The 20,624-nt window shown below is 41.3% G+C and overlaps 1 protein-coding gene across 4 annotated transcripts in view; it reads left to right on the plus strand.

Annotated features, from left to right (window-relative positions):
* The window catches only part of RBMS1 (RNA binding motif single stranded interacting protein 1), a 213,684-nt gene that overhangs the window by 74,291 nt on the left and 118,769 nt on the right, over positions 1-20,624 (plus strand). For 2 of the 4 annotated variants that reach the window (XM_089916780.1, XM_089916781.1), the window contains exon 1: positions 8,236-8,668. The exons of the other annotated variants lie outside the window; for them this stretch is intronic. In XM_089916780.1, coding sequence (XP_089772906.1) covers positions 8,600-8,668 — 69 coding nt within the window. In that variant the 5' untranslated portion in view covers positions 8,236-8,599. Of the gene's footprint in view, positions 1-8,235; positions 8,669-20,624 lie in introns of those variants that run through there. 4 annotated transcript variants of the gene reach the window in all.

Raw genomic sequence — 20,624 nt, forward strand, 5'->3', positions numbered from 1 at the left:
CTCAAAATAAGATGACTCCACCCTCACTTTTATGGGTTGGACAGTGTAGAATACAGACGAAAGCTGTATACAATCTATAGAAGGCATAGACTCTAGTCCTGGGGTAGGAATATAATGAGTAGGTTCAGATTTGGAGGCTGTTTAACAAAGAACCTTCTAATAGAAATGACTAAATATGGATAGATTGAATTTATTGTCCGTTGTGGTGTCCAAGGAGAGACAGTAGCATTCATTCTATTATTGTATTATTTCTTGAGTGATTATTATACGTCAGGCACGGGAACTGGCTTTTAATAATTCTTTCCAACCTTGAGGTTCAGCTTCATGACTCAGGTCAAGTCGTTTAACCTACCTGAGGCCCACTCTCCTGTTTAAAAAAAGTGGAGGATACCTGCCCTGCCTCCTTCCCTGAGACTTTAATGAGATGTACAATAAAGCCTTTTATAAATTGTAACATTTTATAATATGCTATGATATAATATAATATGATATATATGATAGGTCTGAAAAATGTCTTCAGCTATTATCTATTGCTTCCTTCTAGTGCTTCCTCCAACTTAGAAGAATTTAATAGATTTTAACATTCAATAATCCTTTAGTTGAAACTTCATCACATCTGCCACTAGATCAAATATTAGATTGGGAGGTGAAGGAAGGGTGGTTCTGGGAGGATCTGTTTAATGTGCTGTCAGCATTCTCGGAGTGTTCTTCATAGTTTGGAATTAGGAATTGCTGATGTCATGATCAGTCACATTGTCATGACAATATCAGAATTTCCTCATTTGCCTTCTCTTCTCTTGGGGAGTATCAATTTGCCACAGGTCTGTCATCAGTTTGTCCCATGTGTTAAGTGTATTAGATAACCCAGAACTAGTCATTCTTAAAGACACTTCGGGTGGAGAATTTTTAAAAGCTCCTTATGTAGCCCACTGCAGTACTCTTAACTAAATATTCTACTGCTGGAAAGTTTGCCTTCATGTATCCCCAACTGAATAGAAATTTACTTCTAATTCTGTATTTTGTTGTGTGAACCTTCACATTTATAATTCAGGGGAGAATAGAAAGCTTTTCAGCATCCTCATTTACTTAAAGGATGTTATTAATTATTCTGTTATCCTCCTCTTCAGGTGAAATAAACTAATGTAATGGTCAGCTTAGCAGCTAAAGAGAAAGGAAACTGTTTTATTGGGGTTTTTTCTCTGTATTTTGAATGCTTTAAATCCTAATTTGTGCTCTGGATCCCAGGTTTTGCATAGACCTTAGTTATGTCTCCCAGACATTTAGGAATGTCTTATACCTTTTATCATTCTTGGCTTATACGAGGTTTTTGTTTGTCCAAGGTATAGTTAGTTGTTCAGTCTGTACTATCCAAATTTTCTAACAGTTGAATTTTACTCATGGAAAGGACGCAGTTTTTCCAGGTTTGAATTTTGTTTTTCATGATTTAGAGGTTTGGTTTTTTTTTTTGGCTCTAGTTTTCCAAAAATTATGTTGATTTCCTAAGTATTTTCTGTCTCTTCCCAAGTCATGTAGCCAGAGGTGGATGTGATTAGCTGTTTCCACAGCACATCAGCCCCTCCCTTCTTTATCTCAGCTCTTATCCTTTATACATAGTTTGATCACTACAGTAGATGATTATGTTACTTCCATCTCTTTAGATAAGCTGTAATTGCAAAAATCACTTAATATCTTTCATAATTTGTAATTTTACTGTAATTCATGGAAAACTCATTGAATTATCTCAAAGTATTTTGAAAAGAAGCACTTATTTTCTTATAGGCTTGCTAAAGGATGGAGAATAACAGTTCTAATACTAGATTCCCACAGTCAAAGAATGTAGAGGATTGAGGCATCCATCCAGGTAAATTAGGAAAACAGTAATCCACAATAAATGCAAAATGGAGCTTCTCTTTCTCCTGGCTTCCCAGATAGTTGACTCTCCTTTATTTTGTTATAGAATTTGATCTACAGATACAAATTCAATATAGTGTACACCAAACGAAAACAAAAATCTTGAATTTTTAATTCATATAGCTACCCCCAAGATTTTGGTTTTTGGAAAGAATAAGGACCCAAGTACTTATTTTTATAGAAAAACATAGGAAAAGAAGTTTAACGTACAGAGAACCACTATGCCAGAAATTTGAGTGAGCTTTGAATTTTATTAACTATTTTGCAAGAACAAGGCTGTAGCTAATTTATGAATAGATGACATCCAAAATTTTTTGAGTGTAAATTATTTGTTTGGAATTTAGAGGATGTTTTGCCACAGAGAGAAATATCCTAAATGATGAATAGGATGTTAGTTGTCCGATAAGCATGTATGAATCCCATAATGAAACTAATCTCTAATACGATTTTCCACTATTTTTTGAGTGAAATTATATTCTCAGTTTCAGTTCAGGATTCTGGAAATACCTTTCATCTAATCACCATCCCAGCTTTTAGAAGATAGTTCTTTCTGCTTCTCTCCCAACTTCATCCCACCAACTATCCCAGAAAATAAAACTGGTGGTTGTAAGAGAGGAGTTATATTTTAGCAACCATCAGTTAAATGAGATTTAGGAGCTAGGTTGGGTCAGAATATGTATTTGTACTATTAACTATATGTTCTAATATTGGAAATTTTGCCTTTATAATCAACTGAATGGAAATTCAATGTAATTTCATATCTTTTTAAAAGTGACTTGCCCAGGGTCATATTCATGGTAATTGAAGCTCAGATACACACCCAGGATTGAGCTCTTATGTTTTTCCCTATGGGGTTTGGACTTGAACCATAGATCATAGTAATAATAACGATCACGAGTGTCATTGGAGCTTAGAGACTTGGAGTCAGAGAGACCTACGTTCAAACCTCAGCTCCATTATGTATTGGATCTGTGGCCTTGGAAAGGTTGCTTAAGCCTCTGAGCCTCAGTTTTCTCTTCTATAAAATGGGCTAATCGTTCTCTCATGGTGGGTGTGTGTGTCTGTGTGTTGTGAGTGAATGGGGGGCGGGGGAGAGGAACCTGCTGAGAAATTGCCTAGAATATAGTAGTTACTCAATAAATGACAGGTATTTATTAGTCCATTCAGAGAAGCAGCAGCAGGGCAAAGCCTATTTCTTCTGTTTTGTTCACCAGGATAGGTTTAAGAATCATTAGAATGTTGCTTTTGGTAAGACTCATCAGAATTTGGCTTTGTTTATGTTGTTCTATATGCCTTCTAGGATTATAGCTATAGAGCTATAGTTTTATTACAGTGGTTTCATTTTTATATACATGTGATTTTATATGTATCCAGGGAGACTTTAGGTCTAGAACAAGAATTATAAAATTTAAAAAAAGCAAAATAGTAAATAATAGAAAATATTGCTGCTCCTTTAGAAACAAGACACTTTATCAACTCTATTTTGTACCAGGAAAGAATAGAAATTTAAAGAATCTGCTGACCTCATAATTTTTTTTTTCTTTTTCTGTTTTGCTGGGAGCTAGAGGCTTGCGAGCTTTTAAACATAGGTACTCTCAAATGTAAACAATTTTTTTAGCGTGAACTGTTTACACTAACCAATACTATTTGGTTGTATTTTATTCCTTAAAGATTGTAATGTGAAGTAATGTTGGATGAATTCTTCCTCTTCATTCTTTTCTGTTTTTAATGTGATCCAAATAAAAATGGGTGCTTGAAATTATTTAGCAGTGATAGAGGGATAGACCCTGCTACAGGTCTATTCTTTTGCTGATAGAGGTGTTCTATTTTTATCTCATTGGACATCTTCTCTCCCCCTATTTTTTTCCCTTCTTTCAAAGCTTAGCTTTCCCACCACACTTTCTTTGTAGTAATTTTACTCAAAGGCTTCTCTCTTATATGAGGTTCAGTAATGCATGTGTTGGAATGGGGGCTCTCCTAGCCTTTTGATTTTGCTGCTGCCTTCAAGGAGCTCATTGATTAGTGATGATTTCAGCAGCAATCACCCCAAATCTACATCCTCTCTCATACCATCCATCTCTCTCCCGCTCTTTTTGTTTTTCTTCTCATCTTCACAGTGCTTCTTTCTGAATGTCCCTCAAACAAAACATTTATACAGCTGAGCTCCCCACACCCATGTTACATCCTGTATTGATCTCTCCCTGCAGTGGACTGGCATAGCACATGATTGTCTAGACCACTTGGCTGGCACTTATCACTTAATGCCTTGCATTTTTCGTGTCCAGCAACTCGGTGCTGTACAGGTTACGAGTACTCACCTGGGAATTGTAGCATTATTTATAAGGCTTTTTTGAGTCCACAGCATTATAGTGTTGAAGGAGCACAGGACAGGTCTTTTAACCCTAGCTAAGCCTAGGTTTAAACATTTACTTGCTACTTCCTTGCTCTATGGTTAAGTCAGTCAGTCTTAACTTGTTTTCCTCTCATCTGTAAATGAAGCCTAATAACCCTTCCAACCTCATAGCGTTGCTGTGAAAGTGAAATGAGATGTGAAATTTATAAATGAAAGTCTCATTTTCAGAATGTTTCTGTGGGACAAATATCTTCTCAATTCAAGAGTCTCAGATTGCAGTTATACAAACACTTGGGAGTAGCCAAGTCTCATCTGCTCTACAAGGCTGCAGGCTCCTGCATGTACTGATGGCTCCATCTTTATTATCCTCGTTCATAGCCCCCTCCTGCCTCACAGTGTGATCTCTGATACCACTCACAGTCTTCCCATTCATACAGAAATGGCTCTGGTCCAACACACAACCTCTTTAAAGGAAACAGGACAAAAACAAATGTGGGAGAGAAACTTGAGTTCACCTAGCTCTTGAAACAGACCTTCTGTCAGACTTTTTTTTTCTTAAACCTCTTAGAGTTAAGCCTTAGAAAGCATCTTCATTCAGCCATTCAACACACAGTTCTCCTTACCTAAATTTGCTCTCTTTTTTACTTGTCAATTCCAACTACACCCTTGCTCCTGCTCTTGGATGGTCAGCCAGCCTTACTAACATCAGTTATTTACACAGTATACCCACTTCAGTCTACAAACCACCACTCTGAAACCTGGAGACGCAATAATAACAGCTGTCATTTATTGAGTTTGGTACTTTTGTTGGAGTACCATAGATACACTTAAGACCGTCAGGGAGGAGTCTGGGACTCAGGTTAACTGACTTGCCCAAAGCCATGTGGCTAGTAAGTGGAAAGCTGAAATGTGCAGCCAAATCTGTTGGGCTGTTTTAATTTTGTTCCTTAGATTGCAAAGTCCAGATTCACTTAAGCTCTCTGAAAAAGAGGGGTGGGGCTGGTTAAGTGTACACACGGAGAGGCCGTTGTCAGTCGTAAGAGCCAAAGCAGCTTCAGGGACTCCATCTCACGGCCAAGTGCTCACCCGCTCCTGGCATCTGCTTGCCTCTCCGCTTGCTGCCAGTCAGCTTCCTGTTACTCATAGTTTCTGCTTCCTCATAACCTTGGCTTGCATATGGTTTTGGGCTTTTTGTGGCCTCAACTCTACCCCCTGGCACTCTTGCAGTTTCTGCCCCTTTCCTAACTGGAGTTTTCTGAATTAAATTCCCAAGGGTGAGGATCTGATTGGCTCTGCTCATTTTTTCAGTCCCAGCCATGTCATAGGTCACTGGCCTATCTGTGGATTGGCTGCCCCTGGGTCAGATTCCCACAACTTTACCCACCAGCTGAGCTGCGGGAGGAGGATGTTGTCTGACCGCCCAGGCAGCAGTCTCAGTTTCCCTTGCAGGAAGATGAGCATCTACAGGGCAGATTCCAAAGCCCTAATTCTTACCATGATAACTTCCAGTTTCTCTGGAATGTTTCCTTACTTTGTCTTAAAACATATTTGTTTCAAAGGTCAATAAACTTTCCCAGATGAATCTCACTAGGATCTATTCCTATAATCACTTATAACTAAGCACTTGTGAATATCTATAATTGAGTATATATACATATATGGTTTCATGTTTCTGTTATTTCTCTTAGGTTGGAATTATTTGGGCTTTAGTGACTTTGTTACATTTTATATTTTATAGTCTTTGAGGGTGGAAAATCTATCTTCTCCTTTCTTTGCAATGCTTTACCTAGTTAAGTGCGTAGTAGCTACCTAACTCTGGAACTTCTGAACCCTGGCTTGTAGAATTGTTTTTAAAAATATACACCTTGAGTTATCTCCTTTTATGTCATACACTATATAGAACACTTTGTTTTGTTGCTATTTAGATATCCTTTTTATTCTTAAAAATAGTCCTTTTAATATTTTTAGTATTCTTAGTATATTTTAGTATCTAGTATTAGAATTGCTTTTGTATTCCAATTTAAATTTTATTATCACTTAAAATCATGTCTTATCCCTGTAAAACAATTGCAGGGTATCAAATCAAGTCTTCCCATTCTAGAATAGCACAATATCCAAAGTATCATGACCTTAGAGAAGAGCCATAGAAAAATTAATCTATGCTGTTCTTTTGTGGTTTAGACTGTGGTTTCCTAAGAGACCAGTCATGACAAGTGAGGTTGTACATGGAATTTTTTCCATAGATGACAGGTTTGAACTGCTGGGGTCTTGGGCATTAAGTTCTCAGGAAAAGGCATCTATGACTTGAACAGTTCTACTTAAAACCTTATATTTTATACCTGTGGTTGATAACTTGTGGTAAAAGGTCCCTGTGAGAGGAGACAGCAAAGGGGCAGCCCAAACAATCGTAAATGCATGCAGTAGCCCGAAATAGCATATATATTAACACAGAACTGAATGTTAGTTGTATTGTTTCTATTAAATCATTTTAAAGAACAAATACGTTTCTGTGAATGTTATCTAGCAAGTTCGTACTTGCCCATTGTGCACCTAGTACTGCACTTAAAGTTTGCTGCTGCTTTTTTTTTAAAGAGTTAAGAATTATATATATATATATATAGTTTGTGTATATAGTTGTTTTCAATCAGGTGTGCTTGAGAATGTTGGGAGCCCTTCATCATATGGAGGTGGCTCCCTAGGTCAGCAGTAGGAAGGATATCTAGGATGGATATTTTTTAGTTCCTTGTTGCTGGAAACACCCTTGAATGGTCACAGCTTTGCTAGAAGACTCGGTTTCCATAGGGGACACTTTGTTTTCCTTATGGCAGCCAGAAGTTGAGAGCTTTCACTTCTTAGCCGAGTTAGGATTTTTCATTATCATGGCAGATGGCCCTTTCCAGGAAGGCGTTAGAGGCCAGAGGCCAAGGAAGAACGCTGTAATATTGACCGCTTAGTGCGGTAATATAACCCTGTAATAGTCACTGCTGAACAGGCCAGCTGTCCCAGTGGCCCATCCACAGACCGCGGGGCTCTTGCCGGTGGGACTTGCTGTAGAGGACGTCTGCCTTGCACAGGTTCTAGGCTAGATACGCTAACGAACGCAAAGGCGATCCAGAAAAAAAGGCGGGGGGCATCTTGAGTCGCCTTAATTTCAATTGAAAAACAAAGGAAACTACCTCCTCACTTTGTCCCTGTTTTGCTGTTTCTGTGTCCCTTCAATAGAACACATTTGTGTCGCATCTCATAATTAACATATAGAAGGATCACACACTTCCAGTTTTCGGGAAGGCTTACTAAACCGATGGATTGAAATGATTTTCGCTATATGACTTTGGCATCTTGAAGGTAAGCTTGCCAACTCTGGCATAGGAATGAAGTACGAACTTTACCGTGCGTTTTTGCGGTTAGGGGGTGGGGAGTGGAGACATTTTCTCTGCTAAAATTTTAGCGTGCGAATTGGGGGAACGGGGATTTGCAGAGGTTTGATGGAAGGCTGGTTTGTTCGTTGAAGTAGGAGTGATTGCCCGCACCTTTTCTGGGAGAGTGGACGGTCGGGGGGATAGTTTGGAAGGGTGAAAGAGAAAAAGACTTGGGACCAGTTGGCTTCCTACCCAGGTGTTAGCGTGATCCCCGGCGCGGTGCCCTGAAAAGGGGCTTCGAGCCCGGGTGCAAAGCTGCCGCGGGTGCTGAAGCCAAGAGCCGAGGGGGAAAAAAGAAAAGACGAGGGGGGTGGGTACTCCAAAGAATGTGCGGCATGCGGGGAGCCAGACCCAACCATTGCACCAGAGCGGGGGCGCCGGTGGCTCCCCGGGCCGCGCGGCCCCCGCTCCGGCCCCGAGCCCGGGAGGGAGCGCCCGGGGGCCAGCCGGCCGGCTGGGCGGCGGGCGCGGCGCCGGGCGGGAGGGCGGGGAGGCGCGGGTGGGCCTGGGCGCGGCGTGAGGCGGTGCGCGGCCGCCTCCCCGCCCCCGGCCGGCGCGCTCTCGGGGCGGTGGTTGAGGCCGCGGGAGGTGGGGACGCGGCGGCGCTGCTCCTCCGCTGCCGCCGGGAGAGTCCGCGGCGCCGCCAGCTCCGCGCGCGAACTCCCGTCCATGGCACGCAGGGCGGCGGCCGCCGGAGCTGCCAGAGTCCTGCCCGCCGCCGCCGCGCCGCACTTTTAGGAGAGTCCGGAGGTCGAGGGCGGAGAAGTCAGCCCGGAGCTGCAGCCCCCGCCGGCCGCCGCCGCGCGGCGAGAGGGAGTTCCCAGAGCGGCCGCGGCCCCGGCCGGCCCCCTCCCTGCGCCCTCCCCCTCGCAGCGAGGCTGCCCCGCGCCCGCGCCCGCCGCCCGCGCCCGCCGCGATGATCTTCCCCAGCAGCAGCGGCAACCCTGGGGGCAGCAGCAGCTGCAGGACGCCCTATCGCAAGCAGGTGAGGCGGCGGCGGGGATGCCGCGGGGAGGCCGGCCGCCCCGCTCTACAAAGGGTGGCAGCGCTCGGCCGGACTCCGCGGTCGTCCTCGGAGGGACCGGGCCGGGCGGTGACCTTGTTTCGCAGGAGGCGGCCCGCGGGGACGGCTCGGGCCGGTGACCTTAGCCGGGGAGATGCCCTCGCCCCCTCCGGCTGGGCCGGGCGGGACGCGGAGGAAGGGGAAGGGGCGGCGGCGCGGCGAGAGCAGGAGCGCGCCGGGGGCTTCGCCCAGCTCTGCAACAAGTTTGGGTTTTTTTCCGGAAACCTTTGTGTGTGGAAGAGTACGATAATAAGTCTTAAGATTGGGATACAACAATCTTCACTTGGAACCTCAAAGAACCTGCCCGATTCGTACGAAACCCGGAAGACCTGTGTGTGTGTGTGTGTGTGTGTGTGTGTGTGTGTGTGTGTGTGTTCGCGCTCGCTCCCCCTCCCATTTATATATTAAAAAAAAAGAAAAGAAAGAAAAAGAAACAGGAACTTCTACTGTCACTTTCTCAAGGTTTTCAGTTTTCAGCAGCACAGGGAAATCCTGTGACATCCTAGTTGCAGAGATACTTGGATAAGCCTGAGTCATACACATGCCTTTTCCTATTTTAATACCGTTTCATACATTTTTTAACAGATTGAACTCCAAAGGCACTTTAGTGGTTAGATCAAAATCCCCTGCCGGGAAAAGGAGTGGAGCTGGAAGCTTATAGTCATGGCCTTTTGTTTTGTTTTTCATCTTTGTTTTTAAAAGAAGGTTACTGAAGCCATGTTGTGGTAAATCTCACGGAGGCTTTCAGCAGCAGCATTAACAAGACCTAGCTTTAAATTATGTAAAAAATGTGCAGGTCTGTTTAGAAAAGGTTAAACTGATTTAGAGGTCAGTGGCAAGATGCTTGTTGAGAAAACAAAAACACGATTGCAGATATTTTTCTTCCATAATCTCTTGTCTACATCCTTAGCCACTGAGACAAATCAATTAAGTTATTATCCCAATAATGATTCAATCAAATTGTATCCTTCCATGCAGACCATGGCTCTGTTAGGATCACGACAGATGACAGTGATGCCTGGTGGCTTTCCTAAAGGCGTTCACAGGATTATTGATTATGTTTAGTCCTTTTTGTTCTCAAAGTCATTTTGGGGGGTGGGGTAGGGAGGGCACTCTTACTATAAGTATATCTGAAAATGATGCTAATTTTCTGATACGATGACTGTCAAAAAGTATTGTTTTCTGGTGTTTGGTTCTTTCACTTGTTAGCTTTCCCTTACAAAGACAGTAAACACACCTGGTCTGTGTGCCCTTGCTTTCCAAGTCAATGGAACTTTTACCTGGTTTAAGAAAAGCCCCTTCCTTTAATTAAAAAAAAAAAAAATCTGCATTTGTGACTTGGCTGAAGTATATACTAAAATTTGTCAAGATTCAGAAGCTGGCATCTCTAAAATCTCTTCATGTGGCCTCATTTAAAATAAATGCCCTCAGATCCAGTACATTTTCATCAACTTCATAAATGAAGCAAATTTACAATAAATATTCTCCTGAATCCTCCCCCCACCCCACCTCCCTCTACCTGAAAAGATGGCTAATTATGTAAGGGCCTTGTGTATTCATTTATTTGTTGTCGGAACCCGGTGGGGTGTTAGCTCTGAAATGGGGAAAAGGCTCTGAGGGCGAGGCCTTTTGCTGTGAGGGGCTGGAGGTTTTGTGTGTGGAGGGGGACAGCCTGCTGGTCTGGAGCACGCTGATAAGATGCTCTTCTTTTCACTAGGCTCTCCTTAGATTCAGAGACTAAAAGGGCTGACTGAATCAGAAAAACAAACAGACTTTCTTTTTTCTATAGGCAAAGAAAGAAATGAATGTGTAGGCATTATACAGACACAAGACCCCGGGTACCAGTGGTATTTGAGTCAAAGGTTTCTTTTGTTAGTATTTAGCCATTCACTGGGAAAGCACACTTCCAGCAAGGGGACCTGGTTACCATGAGTGACTTTGTGATCTCATCCTGGCTTAGTCTAAATGGGAAGTCTAATTAATGCTTTTTATAAGATTTTGTGACATTAAGCTTGCACCTTTCAGTTCACATTAGTTTGTTCATTTTGATGAAAGAATAGGTCCATTTTAGGTGTATAAGGCAGTTTGATTTTAATCTAGAAATATATGATCAGCTGTTAGAGCTGATTTCAGATAGTTTGCCTGAGGAAAACACTGAATGTGAGGAATACTTAAAAATCACCTTTGGAAAAAAAAATAAGCTGGAGTCACACTTGTATTATACATATATATTACTAGTGGCAAACCATCACTGAGCATCTTATAGCCTGTGGTTTGCTGAGAACCACCCAGCTGTAGGTGGGTTAACTCATTTAGTCATCTTGACAGTCCTGTGAGGTAAGTAATGGTAATATCTCCATTTTACAGTTAAGAAAACTGAGGCATAGATTAAGTACCGTACTCAGTCTGTATGACCCAAAGTGCAGAGCCAGGCTTTGGCAGTCAAGCTCTTAAGACAACCACGCTACGGCAGCTTGCTTATTACGTGCACATCTCAATGAAAACTCATACAGAGCTTCTCTGCATCACTGCCCGTCACCCTTCTAGTCTCAAAAGTCTGGTTTAGGGATTCCTCCCACCTATCTGGGCCATGGACAGGTGCAGGGAGGTGGTGGTGAGGAAGGAGTTGCAGGTGAAGGAGGATGCTGTGAATGACATGGACGGTGGGTTCGTGATATTTGGGATCGGCATTGATGTTAAAGGATTGCTTTACAGAGTGATTGTACGATTTCTTCTTAAAACTTTACAAATATAGGAGTCAGCCAGTTTCAGTTAAACAGAGGTGGGTGGTGCTCATTCCCCTCCTGCCCCACGTTGTGTATGGAGGACGTCAAGCAGCACTGATCTCCGGCATCATTTAGGATTTTCCTGCATCACAGGCCCATGAGCATGTTAGAAATACATCTGCTTGGCTCAGGTCAGAGTAAGATGCTTTGAGTGGGTGATAACCCAGGAGGCAATATCTAGACAAAGATTGTTGGTTCTAGTCTCAGTGGAGAAACGTGTATGGCCTATGGTTGTTGACTGTGACGTGCAGATACAGGATATTCGTTAAGCAAATCCAGTCTGTATGAGAACACCGCCACAAGCAAAATGAAAGCCCTTTAGTAGGACTTCTGTAGTTGTGAAAATATTTTTAGTATGTCTCAAAAGAAAAAGTGCTTTCCTTTAATTAGAGAAGATAAATATTTCCATTTTATTTTGAATTCTTTTATTAGCTACTTTCCCCTTCCTGTTTCCTTACTTCCATTTCGGAACTGCTTTTCTTGAAGTAGTTGATTCAGTGATGTCATATACTTGGTTTTTACAAATTGAGGTGTGTAGCAAGTACTTTTTTGCCTAGTGGTTTGCAGTGGGGTCTTTGGGGTAGGGGAGTGCATATAAGAATTTTCGTGTGTGTGTGTGTGTGTGTGTGTGTTTTCTTTTCAAACGATCTTGCCAACCAATAGCTGTACTTGTTAAGTGTTGCTAAAACTTTTGATGAGTGAAGTACTTATCTCCCCAGTTTAAATAGATTTACGTAGTTTGCTGCTTTCTTGAAGATTAACTGGGTGTAGCTGCACGTGAAGAATTCAACAGTGATTCAGTGTTTGGCCTTGTTAGAGGATGACATACAAAGCTGTTGATTAATCCTCTTCAAGCAGTTTCTGTTCACAGCAATTTATGTGTAGTAGATTGGGTTTTGTTAAAGTTTGAAGATTAAAGTGTTCAGAGAAATGTTTAAATGAACACTGTCTGAGCCAGTCCCAATTTGTTGTCGTTTTAAAAGAAGGTAAACCTACTCAAGCCACGGAAATTGGAGGTTTAGGGGAAATGAGCAGAAAATTAAATTGGTATACATAAAAAGGTCTTGTCCTGTTTTGGGATTAGGCTATTTCAGTGTGTTTGTGATTCAGTAGTGCTTGTGCGTCAAGGTAACCGTTTGAAATATGTAACCATGGCCGTTTGAAAAGTACGGAATTCGCCATCATCAATGATCATCCAGTTTTTCCGCTAGGCGTCCCTTTTGGCATCTCACTACATTTTCCATAGTTCGCTTCAGGTTTTGAACACGTTTCTCGTTTTTGTTCTTTCCTTCCTTTTAGAGGCTGCTGTCAGCTGGGCTCATCATATATTGGTAATACTTTCTGAGCCCTTTCTTGGGGTGGGCGGGGACAGGGGGAGTCAGTCTTTCCAAGTTTCTGAGAATATATTTCCAAAGCACTCTGCCAATAAATAAATATTTAAAGATGTATATGATATCCCTTCCCAACCTCAGCTATATTTAATCTTCACAACATCCATATAAAGTGGGAAAAGGTCAGGAATTTTGAGGCAGTGAATTTAAATGGCCTAGTTGGTGAAAGCTCAGGTCTCTGGAGTCAAGGGTTCTGTCAGCTACCAGAAAAAAGAGAAGGAAGCTCAGTCAAGAACAGCTGTAGCCCCACTACACTTCCCTTTACTTGGCCTCCCAAAGACATGTGGCACACAGAGCATCCCAGATTTCAGCTTTGGGAATTGTAGCTTTGTAATTTATTAGTGTTTTTTGTTTGTTTCATAAAGGCCTTTGCTCTAGGGTTCTCAGATAGCGTACGGGACACCAACTTAAATTGGAATTTCAGATAAACAATGAATAATATTTTAGTATAAGCACGTCCCAAATATTGTGCGGTACTGTGTGTTTTTATTTGCGAAATCCAGCAATCCTATCTGTGGGGAACCCAACTCACTTTTTAAAACGAGTTATAAAAGAAATCGTAATTATAAACCATATTATTCCCATGTTTTCCTCCAAAAATCTTGCCTCTTAGCATATTCCTTGAGCCCTGGTAACGCCGATTTCACATCTTAACTTCTTTAACCATCACTCAACCTAATTGAAAGGGACCCCATCTTAAGTTCTGGCTCTGTGTCTTGCATGCTTTTTCACTTAACCTCCCAAAGCCTCACTTTCTGTTAAATAAAGATAATAGTGCCCACTCCACAGGGTTGTTGTTGTTAATCCTTCTAAGGTGTTGTTATTATTAATGTCCCAACAGAGCAAGCAACAGCGGGTGGTCCTGGGAGGCTCTGTGTGATCCTGGGAGACCTTGACACAGCCTCTAAGAATGGACTTTGTTTAGAAAGTGGGGGCAGCCCCCAAAAGGGTAAGGATCTGGAGCTTGAAAACGAGACTGTCAACCACATATAAAAAAAAAAAATCCAAAAAGAAATAGAAAAGAGCATCCCACCATATTTCAGAACAGTTGTTCCTGTATTATGCTCTTGTTAGCAGAGTTTGCCTTCCCTTTGGGGAAAGAAAGCCTTTCAACCCTCTGTTCTTTATTTTATGCAAATATATGATTGGAGAAGGAAAAAAAGAGCATTAATCACTCTTGTTGATGAAAAATGCTACCTTTTAATTTGCTCGAAAATGGACGGATTTGATTATTAGTATATGCGTGATGATTTCCTGAATTCTTTCCTTTGTCTTGTTGGTTTTCAAAGATGCCATCTTCGCCTTTCTCAGAAAAATAAACATTGTTTTTCTCCTTGGACATCTGTAGGTGTTTGGTGGGTGTTTGTTTTTAAACTCGCATCTGTAGAGAATGCTTTGCTTTAATACATTCTAAAAGCTTAGTAAATTTTAAAATAGGATAGACATACCATGAGGAAGGAAGTAATAAGCTTTTCCTGAAATTAGGACAAGGTGAAAAAATTAAATGGAGCAAACTAAATTCTGTATTAAAATAATGAATCAATGTAGCTATTGTTGTTTAACACTTATTAAATGGCAGCAGCCACAACAGAACTTGGTGTTAAACATAGCAGTGCTCTAATAAATAGAAATGTACTTTGACTCCACTTTATTCATTTAAACATACGGACTTACAAAGCAGTGTAACGTAAACTGGGGAAAATTGTATTTGCATTTGTTAATTGTGCACCCAATACAACCTCAAAAAATGCATGAATAAAAAAAGACTGGAAGGAAATATGCCAAAATATTAAAAAGTGTTTTCCTCTGTTGGTAGATGGAATCATGAATGACTTATTTTTCATGATTCTCTTTACATTTATTTTTCGGCCTTCCAGTCCCCCTTGTTCCCCACCTGAACATGCAGTCCCTTCGGTTATCAAGAAAAAGATAAAGTGAAAAGAATATAGAAAATTGTATTATTTTTAATGTTTAAAAATTGCAGTGAAAACCCAATTCTCATGTCATTGAGAATTTCAGCGTAGCATGTAGGTGTTACTTGTTTCTGTGCCTGAGCTTTGAGATACAGTCCTTTACTATTCTTTATGAATTTCTGTTTTTATTTTTACTGCCAATTCCTGTATCACATTTTTGGAAATCACCTAGTTCTGACAGATAGTTTTTGTATTTATGAACTTAGTATTTTCCCATTTTATACATACTCGACAGAACTTCTGTACTTTTTAAAAAACATTTTTAAGACACCAACTTATATGAGTCAGCAAGGAGAAAATGTAGCTATATGTATGGAATTTCATATGCTAAAGTATTTTTCACGGAAGGAGTTATTTTAAATATTGAAGAATTACCGCTGTTTTCTCTGTTGTCATTTGACTTACACGTGCATTTAAATACAGCTGTTTGGTGGACAAATTCCCCCTCATATAATTTCTGTATTGAACGTGAAAAACCGAGACTGTTCTACCACTCATGTCATAATCCTTTGGATTTATTTTATTATGAATACCCATAGCTGCCTTCGTCACACACGTCCTTTTCATTGTAGCTTTTTGAAAGGGCAGTGGGGTGAGAGGTGTGGCTTCCTTACAGGCAGCTGTAACTTATAATGGGACAGTTTCTGTAAGAAACACACAGTACAGATCATGTCTGCACTTTAGAAGCTGTTGTTACTGTGTAACCCAGGGGGGATTTTCAGTATATCAGGGAGTTTTGGGTGTGCTCTGTAGAGGCTACAAGACTTCAGAGTGAAAGGAGAGAGCACTGAAGGGAGGAAGAAAGAGGTGGGGGGGGTCTGAGGGAGAGAGAGAGAGAGAAGGAAAGCAGTATTGCTTTGTTAGCTTCTTACTTTATTAGTTGACGCGCCACTTTACAAAATCTGTTTGTTTCATTGTTTTGATGCCCTGTAGGTTGGGTGCCGATATGTAGCCTCATTGTTTTGTATTATCTGAGATTCTTAGATCCCATTTTTTTCTGCATAGTATTCCCATCACCTAGAATTTCCTTTCAGCTCTGTTCTAAAACAAGATCTCTGTCTCTCCACTTCCAGGAACTGCCTAAAAAAACATCACCCTTTTGGAAGACCATTAATGATCAACCCAACCCTATGTATTCAGATATTCTAGAAACAATGTTGTCTCCACTTTCTCTGTATTCTCAGTTTTATAAGTCAAATGCCCAACAGGCCAGCTCCAAGGGAGTGAATATGTCCTTTTGTTTAACTGAAAGTTTAACAGTGACTCAGAAGCATTGAGTCAAATAATTACTGATTGTGTAGCATAAGTTAAGTTGGGAATGTCATTCTGGAGGAGGTAAACGGGTGACACGCAGAAGGTACACTGTTGCTCGTTAAGGGAGAGGCTGGGTGGGGGGAAGCCAGTTTAGCTAGCACCTCAAACAGCTGAGAGATGGTGAGGACCCAAAAGAAGGCAGTTACATTGTGGACAGGAGGAACAACCAAATTTTATAGACATTGGAGGACATAAAGCCCCTAAAATTGTATGTAAAATGTGGCGTACATCCGTTGTTTCCTGAGGAGACGTTCGTAGCTTTCATCAGTTTGCCAAAGGGATTTGCGCCCTCCAAAAGAATTTATGACTGCATGTGGAAATGGAGGAGGACAACTTAAAGATGGTGCCAAGATTTCTAACTCAGGAGGCAGGTTGCATCATGGAAGGTGACGTTTCAGGTGGAAGGAACATTACAGCAAAGATTTGAAGATAGAAGACATGGGCTTTTCTAGGGGAAGATTGAGAAATTCAGGTGAGCTGTACTGCAGGGTAGAGGTTGGAGGACAGAGCAGGGATAGGGTCAAGCTTGCTGAAGTGGATGCAAGGAGAGCCTGAGTTTAAAGGTGTTGTAATAGTTGAAGTAAAGCTGTGAAATGGAGTAACGGCAGTGTGAATGTATTAGATGGGGTGGATTCAAGTTATGTACAGAGTTGGCGATTGATTGGGTGGGGAGTGGACAGTGTTCGTAAAAAAAGAGTCCTAGGTCTCTTGTCTGAAATGATTTGAAAAATAAAACGTTTCTGCAAAATTACTTGCTCTGGTCTCAGTGATTAGGTAGAATCCAGCCATTCTCCTACAGGGATCGTCTACATTTTTTTAGGCGTTAAATTGGGGGCAGGGGAGTGCTAAATTCTACTGGTATTCAAAGTCCAGACACCAAGAATACAAAGGGTCCTTCTGTATCCATATTAGTCTCATAAGGAAGAATCGTCCAGCCCTGAAAGGCTAGTAGCACCCAGTGCGAACCACATTAAATACTCTTTTTGGATCCAGGAGATGGTTGTAAATATTTTTTTTACTGCTGCCCTGGGATTGTCTTAAAGTCAGTATAGAGGCTGTGTCACATGGGTGTGTAGATTTCCATGTTTGGCCTGGATCCTCACATTCTTTGGAGTGGAGTACTTATCCAGCAGATCTTTTTCTTGATAGTATATGTCATCGATAACATCTGTAGTATAACAAGTGCATTGGTTATATTAAATACTCCCACCTCAACAGGAGTATGAAAGATGGCAGGTTGGATGGTGAACGGGTTAGAGAATTCACCCTACCACAATAAATTAGTTTCTGAGGAAAAGCCATAAGCTTGGTTTGGCCATTTTAATTTGGCCACGTGAATCACACGTTACCACCCTTCCTACCAACCAAGTGCAGGCAGGAACTTCCAGCAAGAAATACAGAACTAGAGTTTTGGGCAAGAAGCTCAGGACCTCCTGCAACTTAATAGGTGGCACATTGGGAACAGGTTAAAGCAGTTCAGGAAGAGAAGGTGTCCAGAAGAATCTGGAGAGACCTGGGGAGCATAGATTCTATAGTGGGAAGGAGGAAGAGCCTTAGGCAAAGACGGGGAAAGAAATGGCAAAATGCTGGGAGAATCAAGAGAGTATCACAGAAGCCCAAGAAGAGCAGAGTTTCTAGCAGAGCTGGTCAGCTCTGTTAAGTGTTGCCTAGAGGTTAAGGAAGGTAAAGGCGGAGTAGAGGCCATTGGAAATGTCCGTTGGGAGGTCTTTGAAAGTCTTTGAGACAGAAGTTTCAGTAGAGTAGTCTGTGTGTGGTGGGCAGGGAAGGGAGCAGGGGTGAACGTGGTAGAAAGTACATTCCAAAGGGTTTAGGGAATGCATGAGTGAAGAGGGTGTGTCTTTAGAAAAACTGGGTGTCAAAGGAAAGAGTCCCTTCAGACAATCTTGAGGCAAGATTATCTTAGCATCTGACTGGTTGTAGGTAGAGCAAGGTGATAGAAAACAGGGACTAGTTGGAACTAGGTCTTTTTTTTTTAAAGAAAGATTGAGGTTAGTCTTACAGGAAAGGAGAGAGTTTCCTGACAGTGATACAGGAAGGAGGAGATTGATTATGCTAGAGATGTTAGGAGGAGTAAGGAGGCCAGTGAAGCTCAACCTTTTAAAAGCCTACATTTCAGTAAAGAGGTTAGGTCGTCTGTTATGATTAAAAAAAAAAAAAGAAAAGATTCTAGGCCTAAAGAGTGTGACAAAAGATTTGGAGTAATCGCTCTTGGGAATTTGGTGAGCATTCAAATAGAGACGAGTAAAAGGATGCCTAAGCCGTAGCGAGGGCCCCTGGGAGTGCAGGGGTCTGAGTTGGCAGGGTATTTTGACCCTTCTCCCACAAGAAATGAGGGAAAGCATCTGAGTAATGAATTTATGTAGGGTTTGGCATTGGTAAAGGGATTAGGTATGAAAATCGAGAGTATCCTGATGAACATTAAGGAGACAGGTGAATATTACTCAGCCATAAAAAGAAACGAAATTGAGTTATTTGTAGTGAGGTGGATGGACCTAGAGTCTGTCATACGGAGTGAAGTAAGTCAGAAAGAGGAAAACAAATACAGTATGCTAACACATATAGGGAATCTAAAAAAAAATAAGGTTCTGATGAACCTAGGGGCAGGACAGGAATAAAGATGAAGACATAGAGAATGGACCTGAGGACACGGGGAGGGGGAAGGGTAAGAGAGTGGCACTGACATATATACACTACCAAGGTAAAATAGATAGTTAGTGGGAAGCAGCCGCATAGCACAGGGAGATCAGCTCGGTGCTTTGTGACCACCTAGAGGGGTGGGATAGGGAGGGTGGGAGGGAGACGCAGAGGGAGGGGATATGGGGATATATGTATACATAGAGTTGATTCACTTTGTTATACAGAAGAAACTAACACAACATTGTAAAGCAAGTATACTCCCATAAAGATGTTAAAAAAAAGACAGGTGAAATCAAGAGAGACACTGAACTTTGAGAACAGGGAGGGTCCTGGAGATTCTGATAAGATAAAAAGGAAAGTCCCTGGGAGTGAGGGAAGGAGAGTGATCAGAGAGGAAACTCCATGGTCAAGATCTTGAAGGTGTAGTCGTTCCAGGATCTTAACCTTTTAGAGTTATTGGGATGATTAAATGAGATGATACGGATGTGTCTGCCTGGTATGCCAGAAATGCTCAAGTGGTGATAATTATTAAGATGTGGCCCTCATGTAATTTATACCTCCCTATAACCATTGTTCAAATATTCGTGTAAATCAAATCATATTTCAAGCAGACTTCAACCACGAACCAAAATAATATATATTTTTTAACTGCACCACAAGCCCAAATTAAGTTTTAAAATATACTATCAAACTATTTCAAAACATCTTAAGTTGCTTTTCAAGAAAAAAAAGGTGGACAGGGGTGTGGATCCCAGCTTCATCATTTATTAGTTCTATTACTGTGAACACATTTCTTAAATTTCCTGCGTCTTGATTTCCTCAGTGACAAAACGAGATAAAATAATTAATGTTATTGAGATGATTGGATGAAGCCCTATATGTGACAGCACTTGACGCATCATCTGTCACAGGTGCTCTGTCTGCTTCCCTTCTTCCTTGCGGTGTCGCCTAACAAGTCAGTTCACACAAGAGGGTCTCGGCGGATGGGTCACCAAATGATAATAGTGGCAGAAGATTGTGATCATTCTGTTCCTGAGCAGAAAATACTTTGTTACTTCCTCTCGAAGGGAAACTCAGTTCTCATTGATAAATGGAAATGATTCTTCCATTGTCCTTGACTTCCTAGAGTAAAAGATCGAGGAGTTAAAGTAAGATAAAGTGCTTTGTGACAGACAAACACTACAGAGATGTTGTTGTGGATTCTGAAATGGGTGCCCTTAAACTATTACATGAGTATTTTGTTTCCTTCAGCGTGTGATTTTAAGTTTATGAAGTCTATTGTGCAAAGCCAGTTTTCCCAAATTGTGTTCACTAAGATCCTGGGATTCTATTAAATGTTAAAAGCGTTCCAGGAATTGAAATATTCGGTGTTCACAGAAACTTGGGAAACACTACAAACTATATAGTATTGTTGTCTTAGAGAGTAACAGTGGAAATCGCATTTAAAAGTCTGAGAAATCCTGCAGTACAGACATTTGTCCAACTTTGTGTATCTCATTGTTTCCTAGAATTATTTGATCATGGTACCTAGAATATTTACTAGCTATATTCTGTGGAACAGTTTGGGAAACACTTATTTAAAGGAACCTTTTGCATTTTAGAGTTGGAAGGGACCTTAGAGATCATCTAGTCCAGCCCTTGTAATTTACCCCTAAGGAAATTATAATCCAGAGACATCGAATGATTTGTTCAAAATCTCACAGCTCAAAAAGCCTAGGTCTTCTGACCCTGAATCCTCCATCATTCTACCTTCAGA

This window comes from Delphinapterus leucas, chromosome 8 (assembly GCF_059928025.1).
Source record: "Delphinapterus leucas isolate spDelLeu-1000000601 "Yukka" chromosome 8, BTC_Dleu_Yukka2, whole genome shotgun sequence".
NCBI classification, from domain to species: domain Eukaryota; kingdom Metazoa; phylum Chordata; class Mammalia; order Artiodactyla; family Monodontidae; genus Delphinapterus; species Delphinapterus leucas.